Raw genomic sequence first — 7,659 nt, forward strand, 5'->3', positions numbered from 1 at the left:
CCGGTCATGCTGGGCTCCGCTTTCTCCTGGCCCAGGCATGTGGAGATGGTCCCTGCACAAGAAAGTCGAGCGAGATCCCAGGAAGAGTCCAGCGCTGGTCCGCATTCTGCTCAGAGAACTGGAGAAGGTGGGTTCTGGGCACAGGGGAAGCAGACAGGGTGAGAGGAAGGGAGGGGCCAGTTGGGGGGCTCAGTCCCCCTTGCACTGTGCCTCTCAAACTTTGGTTATTTGTGGGCCACCTGCACGATTCTTACTACGTTCTTCTCCCTCCTGTACTTCTACCTTAGCAACGTTTTTTTTTCATCGACTCCCACGGTTTCACTCGAATAAACATATAGATGCTCCTCAACTTATGTGGGGTTTACCTCCTGATAAACCATCATGAGTTGAAATATTGTTAAGTCATAAACGCATTTACTACACCTAACCTACCGACCATCACAGCCCAGCCTCGCCTACCTTACACGTGCTCAGAACACTCACGTTAGCCCACAGTTGGGCAAGATCCTCTAATGCAAAGCCTATTTTGTAATAAAGTGCTGCCTATCTCATGTAATTTATTGAATGCTGTACTGAAAGTATGAAACAGAGTGGTCATACGGGTGCTCAAGGATAGTTTCTGTCGAGTGCATAAAGTCAAAAATTTTAAGTGAAACATCTTAAGTCAGAGACTGTCTGTAAAAGAACCCCCATAACCTGACCATAAATGGAAAACCCGTGTCTCTTGTCAGAAACAGAAGGTACCTATAAACATAAATATGTAACTATAAAAGTTTCTCAAACTTACCCTCCGCACCACCCAGTGTCCTGCATACAACCATTTGGGAAAGGCTGCACTCAAGGGAAGCTCCAAGCTGGGGACCTGCTTGTCACTTTGCTGTGGCTCCAGCCCTGAGTCAATGCCACCCCCCCCATCCTCGCCCTCACAGAGAGGCTCCCACACCTGTGTCCCCCCCTCTATCCAGGGCAGACTGTGGCCCTTTTCACCCCCTTTGGTGTGCTGGTGTGCTGCCGTCTGCCTCTGCATCTCCTGCCCACCCCCAGCCCAAACTGCCTCCTGCTAGGACATGGGGAGGCCCCCAGCCCCCAGCCCAATGAATATCACGTGATCTCCTGTTTTCCAGGCAGAAAGCGAGGACCTCCGACATGTCATCATCCCGTTGCTGCACACTCTAATGTACGTGCTTACTAAGGTGAGCTGGTGGCTGAGGTCAAGGTGGTCGTGGAGGTGGTGATGGTTGGGCCAGACCCTATCCTCTCCCCTTAGTGGACATTCAATCCCTGCCAGAGCAAGCCTAGAAAAACTCTTGGATTGCCTGCCCCTAACTAGCTTCTAAGCAGCAGCTGGGCCCTTTGCCTCCTACACAAAGAGATAAAGCTGAAGAGGCAACAGGGAAAGTCGAGGCAGCGTGGAGAATGCACGGAGAGCCTCGAGTGGCAGAATGAGTTGTCCGGGTTTGCTCGCATGTGCAACGGGAGCCGTCATTCTTGCGAAGAGTAATTGGGACTGGTGTGTTGTCGCAGGGGGTGGGAGTGGTGGTGAGGATGACAGGTGGCAAGAAGAGCATGTCTGGGGTTGCTGGAGAATCCGGGATCAGGATGGGGCTTGGCCCCGGCAAAGGTAGGGGCACAGGGAGGAAGGGGAGGAAGGGCAGCCTCTGGGGCACTGGGAGCATCTCCTGCCTGTGGGCTGCAAGGAGAACCAAGAAGTAACTCCAGGGCGCTGAGCCTGCAGAATGGCAGAAATACGCTGCCCAGGCAGGGCAGAAGGGCTGGGAGGGGGGTTGACTTGCTGGCATAACAGGATGCGATGAATTTCCATCCTGGTGAGTTGGTTAAAGGGATGTCTTACAGGTGCTGGGAGAGGAGGCTGGAAGGTGTGAATCTGGGAGTGAGCTGTGAGCCCAGGTCTGGCTGTTGGCCTGATCTTCCTCCTTTCCCACACCACCCAGGAGCCATCATGACCTAGGGCTCTGTGCACCCCCAACTATTCCCTCTTACCCAGGCCACAGGCATCACAGAGGAGCTCTACCAGAGAACCTACACCTTCTGCACGAGGTTACTGACGCTGCCCACCCCCTACTGCACGGTCGCCTTGGACTACGCTATAAGACTGAAAACTGAGACAGCCGTCCCAGGTACAAGCTGCTGGGCATCTTGGTCACCCACAATACAACTCCAGTGCTGCTCAAGGTCTTGCCTTTTTCTCCAGGATGCTGGGGAGCTTGAAAGTCTCAGCTCCTTCTGCAGGAAGGTGGGGAGTGGGAGTCAGAGACTCAGGGGCTAGTTGGCTTAAGTGGTCTGGTTTGCAGGGACGCTGTACCAAAGGATGGTCATTGCTGAACAGAACTTGATGAATGAACTGTACCCCTACCAGGAGAGGTGAGTGGCCCCAGAAAGGTTGCTTCCCTCAGCCCCCTCAAGGTGTTGGGGACTGTAGCTGCTCACTGGCAGGATGACAAGAGGGGACTGGATGGAGAAGACCCCTAGCAGAGCATTCCATCCATGACATTTGCCCAGCAGTGGAGTATGTTTGCAGTTCAAGGGTGGGTGGACCTTATCTTTTTCTGGAGACCACTGCAAGCAGGATAGGTCTTTCTTCTTGGACTGGACTCAGAGCTACCCTGCTTACATGCAGAGGGTGAACATGGCCCCTGCTTGCACTGGAGTTGTGTTGTTCCATCTCCGTCCTGCCCTTGGCCATGATGCAGCATCAAACCAACCAGGTATCCAGAGGTGGCTCCAGAACATCCATAGTGGAGGGGGTTTGGGCCACAAGCACACGATGAAATCTGGGGGCTTTCATGTGGGTGTGCCCAGCCCTTTAGGTAACACTGAGGACATGTCCACTGTTCATGCTGGGGAGAGGGGTGATGAAGTTGGGGGTGCACACATCCCTTTTCTATAGGTCCCTCTGCTGACTTGGCACTGAAAGGCACAGCTTGAGTATGAGGCTTGCAGTGCTGTGTTTATGAAGGATGCAGGGAGGTGAAGGGGACCCAGAGGAACTAGTGCTGGAGAGGTGGGGACAACAGAGCTGAGTGAGAAGGAGAGAGAGGGGGAGGCTTGTTTTCTGGTGTCATGATAAGAGTGATAAGAAAAGATGAGATTCATTCAGGGTTCAGATCTCCAATTCTGGCGGGAAGGATTTAGAGTCCCTCCCAGAGGGTGACTTGGTCACTGGTCCGGCATGCTGAGGGAAGAAGCAGGATTTAGATTGGAACCTACTTAGACAAAGGACTAGACCTTCTTTCCTGTGTGAAGACAGTGAACTAGAGCTGCCCCGCCACAAGGGCTGTGCATGCTCTTGTTTGCCACAGTCTCCACCACTCCTTATCGTCCTTCCACCTACAGACTTTCACATTTGAGGCTCCTCTTTTTAGAGGATTAACTAACTTGGGGTGGGAGTGGGGGTGCTGAACAGCTCTGAGGGTATCCATTCAGTGGCCCCTCGCCCAGTCATCATCTTCATTACCTGGTCCCTCCTTCCACCCACCTCTGCCCTCAGAGTGTTCCTCTTCGTGGATCCTGAGCTGGTATCTGCCTCCGTGTGCAGTGCCCTGCTGCTGGAGATAGAGGCAGCCCAGGTGCAGCAGACGCCGGAGGCCTGCATGCGCCACGTGGTCTCCCATGCCCTGCAGTCAGCTCTGGGGGGGGCCTGCCAGGCGGGTGCTCTGCACAGGAAGCTGCAGGTAATTACACCACCCCAGCCTCTCGTCGGTTCCAGCCCAGGTCCCTGCACAACTGCCCACTCTATTCTTCCCTGTCACCTGTTTCATATCACCTTTGCCCCATAAATAAAAAAATGAATGTTTACTAGGGCTAATCTGAAAAACGCAGAAAAGCAAAAGAAGAAAATTTAAAAATCACTCATAACCCCTCGACCCAGACATAATAGCAATTAACATTTTAGTATATTTCCTTAATAACAATGGCGATAATAATTATAATGGTCACTGTTTATTGAACATCTGTTGTGTTCTAGGCACTGTGTTTAAACACTTTACATCTATCACATTTTGAAATTCTCCCAACAACATTGTGAAATAGATACAATAATCATCTACATTTACAAATAGGGATACTAAGGCGCAGAGAAGTTGATAACCTACTCACGGTCTCACAGATGCAAAGTGACTGAGCAGGATTTGAACCCAGATCTATCTGATGTCAGGCTTATATTCAATTACCTTCCAGACTTCAACATTAACACCCCCCACACACTCCTTTTTTAACAAATTGAGATGTCAAATTCTGTAAATAGTTTTATATACTACATAGGTAGGCATGCATATATATATATATTTATTTTCCAGTGCCATTGTAAATATGCCATATGAAAATATTTTCCTTGGAAAGTAAGCACTTCTAGTGGTTGCACAACATTCTCTCTTATAAATGTGCTGTTATTTTTTTTTGTGTGTCTTTTTTTGTCTCTTTCCGTGTCCGGCAACGGATCGCAACCCTCAGTGTTGCCCCCGTACCGGACCGGGGACCGGCAACGGGATTGCAACCCTCGGCGTTGCCCCCGCGCCTCGCTCAGCCAGTGAGCAGGAACCGGTCCATGTGGGATCCGAACCCTCGGGCGCTCCCGCGCTTCCCAAGCGGCGCACTTTCCAGTGCGCCACCGGGCCGGCCCAAATGTGCTGTTATTTAACCAATCCCTGTTCCTGTTGTCGAGCATTTAGGCTGTTTCCAATACTTATTTCCTAGCTTTTCTCTCTGACTCAGCCTCAGTCCCTGTACACACCCAAGAGATCCAGTAGGTTAGAGATTTTCTGGCTAAGGGTTGGCACCACATGCTGGACATCTTGGGTGGAAGAGGACTGCTGCCCGTCAGAGGTGACCTTTCCGTGGGGTGACCAAGGCTGGATTGGATGACAGCTAAGGTTCTAAGCTGCTATGACTAAGGGCTGTGGTCCTGCCATTACAAAAGAGAGAGTGCCCTCAAGGGTTCAGCCGTCCCCTGCTTGTTCTGCCCCATCTGGGATTCGCCACCATCTGCAGCCTTCGCAGGAAGCCCCCGTCCAGTCCCCAGCGGTAGAGAGGAGGTGCCACGCTGGGCTGCCATTGCCCTGCAGACTTGGCATAGAAGCTGGGGTGGGTGGGTGCTAGGCCGGAACCCAGGCTCTTATGCCCCTGCCCGACAGGCCAGCCCCCGCCGCTCCCTGGAGCGCTATTTCCACGCCGTGGTGGCAGCCGTGGAGCAGATGGCCAGCGAGGCCACCCCGAGCCGGGCGGGACACCTGGAGAGGCTGGAGGAGATTTACTGCTCGCTGCTGGGGCCGGCGGCGGCCACGAGGGGGCGCTGCGGAGGTAAGCGGCGGGAGGCCGGATGGGGGACTCGGCCCAGGGCCAGGCTAGGACAGCGGACCGCAGGGTGCGCCAGAGAGCAGCGCCGAGCCTGCCTGGAGTCCGTGCTTCGAAAGGCGCCGGATACCTGGCCGCTGCTAGGAGCAGCCCAGGGGCTTGGAAGGACAGGGGCCGAGAAGGTGGGTAATTTGGTTGTGATAACAGCCGACACCTACAAAGCACCTACTATACCCAGGTTGCTGTTCTAAGCACTTTATATATGTATTTAAATATATTACATATACAAGTATTAAATCAATCCTCACGGTAAACTTATGAGCTAGAAACTATTACCCCCATCCTACAGAGGATGTGAGTTAGAAAGAGGTTAAAAATGTTGCCCAGGATCACCCAGCTAGTAAGTGGCAGAGCCAAGAATCAGATGTGCTGTCCAGCTCTCTGCTGTAGTAACCAAAGGATGAGATTGTCCAAAGACCATCTACGGAGCATCTAAAATAGCAGGTGGGCCAACATCATTTACATCTGGCGTCACGGGTTTTTATTTCACACACTTCCTTTCTATTTGCATGTTTATAAAATAATGTCACACTTTGATGGGAAGCAAGCCCCATGTGGAGGGGGAAATCTGAAATAGCCCAGAGAAATGTCCTGGAATATGTATTTCTTGGCTGTTGTAGGACAGTTCTGATTTGTGTCCTGTTTCGTGGTAGCCCAAAGTACCCAGGGAATGTACCAGCCTGCATGTCCTAGAACACACAGTCACTGATTGTGCACCCATAGTTACAAGGCATGGGGTTAAGGACTGGAAACCACCATCAGAGGTCAGCATGCCAGCCCCAGGGTTTGAACTTGGCAGCAGATTGGGTGGAAGCTGCAGAAGTCGGGGTGAGGCATGTGGGACAGTCCCTGCCTAAAGACTGCAGCTTCTCAGTTTTCTGTTCGTTTTGCTTTAAAATTTTTTATGGTTGCTCATGAAGCCTTCCTCCTCCTGAAAGGGGGACAAAACCTGGAGCCAGTCTGGCTTTTCTCCCCTTGCTAACTCCTGCAGTAAGTCTGCATGGACCAGGCAAGACCATCTGGGTCGTCCCCGTCATCCACTCCACATCTGGGGGGCACCTGTCTCCCACCCATACTTGCCCTGTGTATCTTAATGACCAACCAGCACCCCTGTTGAGCCCCTGTGGCTATAGGGAGCAGCACTGGACAGTAGTCCTAAACACAGTGTCATGGGTGAGAGCATGGACTCTGGAGCTGGGCTGCCTGGGTTCAAGTCCTGACTTTTCTACTTACTGTGTGACCTTGGGCCAGTTACTTAACCCCAACTCCTCCCCTGTAATTTGAGGATAATAACTTACCTGTTGCCCAGGGTCATTGGCAGGATCCAGAGAGATGATTACAATAGGTGACAGGTGAAAATAACAGAGCCTGGCAGGTAGCAAGTGCTCAGTGAACACTGGTTGCTCTCCCCTAAGGAAGCTTGCAGCTCCACTCATTAGGGAGGGAGCCATGGCTACCTAGAAATTAAACAGGAATGCAAGAGCCAAATGCTAAGGCCACACATTAGGTGTGCCCAATGTGCAGACAATAAGGTCTGCTCGGAGGGAATGACCACCGTGGACCGCTGGAGGCCGTCAGGAAGGCTTCTAGAGGAGGAGCAGGAAGAGGGGCTGGCCCCAGTCTGTCCCCTGGAATGCCCGGGGTTCCTGCTGCCCTTAGCACTCTGCTGAGGAAGCTTCTTCAGCATCACCGACAGGAGCAAATGTCCATTGAGTGTCTACCGTGTGCAAGTGGCTGGAAGTGGCCCTGAGCAAACAGGTCTTTCCTGCCTCCTCTGGGGCATAGGCAAGGCATTTAAAGAACAGAGGGAAAACCAGCGTGGCTGCAGCACAGGGCTGGGAGGACAGCAACGGTGGGAGAAGAGCTGGAAAAGGCTTCCTGAGCTGGTTTCTGAGGGTTCTACAGGCTGCACTAGGAGGTCTGCAAGACACAGAGCCGCCAGCACCCTTGGGCAGGGAGGTGACAGCAGCAGCGCTGGGCCCTGGATGGGCTGGTGGCACGGAGGTGGATGGAGACACCACAGGCCAGATGTTGGGGGGAGGCCCTGCCCCCTCTAGGCCCCCAGGTGGGAGCCGGCAGAGTGGGAGGGCAGAGGAGAATCTCTCCACAGCTGCTGCTCTCTGCAGGTGACCCTCTCCAAGACCGGCCACCGAGCACCCCGCTGCCCAGCCCCTACATCACCTTCCACCTGTGGACTGACGAGGAGCAGCTCTGTACGTGTCTGTGCCTTTGACCTCCTCTGTGAGAGGCTGGAAACAGTGGTGTCTGTGGGTGTGTGGCCTTATATGT

The 7,659-nt window shown here is 53.0% G+C and overlaps 1 protein-coding gene across 1 annotated transcript in view; it reads left to right on the forward strand.

Annotated features, from left to right (window-relative positions):
* Positions 1–7,659, forward strand: part of PIK3R6 (phosphoinositide-3-kinase, regulatory subunit 6) — a 45,921-nt gene that overhangs the window by 11,011 nt on the left and 27,251 nt on the right. The window contains exons 3-9 of the mRNA XM_008565447.1: positions 36–127; positions 1,125–1,193; positions 2,006–2,138; positions 2,313–2,382; positions 3,509–3,692; positions 5,151–5,316; positions 7,497–7,583. Of these exons, the coding sequence (XP_008563669.1) occupies positions 36–127; positions 1,125–1,193; positions 2,006–2,138; positions 2,313–2,382; positions 3,509–3,692; positions 5,151–5,316; positions 7,497–7,583 (801 nt within the window). The remainder of the gene's footprint in view (positions 1–35; positions 128–1,124; positions 1,194–2,005; positions 2,139–2,312; positions 2,383–3,508; positions 3,693–5,150; positions 5,317–7,496; positions 7,584–7,659) is intronic.

The sequence above is a fragment of the Galeopterus variegatus genome, unplaced genomic scaffold (genome assembly GCF_000696425.1).
Source record: "Galeopterus variegatus unplaced genomic scaffold, G_variegatus-3.0.2 Scaffold199, whole genome shotgun sequence".
NCBI lineage: Eukaryota > Metazoa > Chordata > Mammalia > Dermoptera > Cynocephalidae > Galeopterus > Galeopterus variegatus.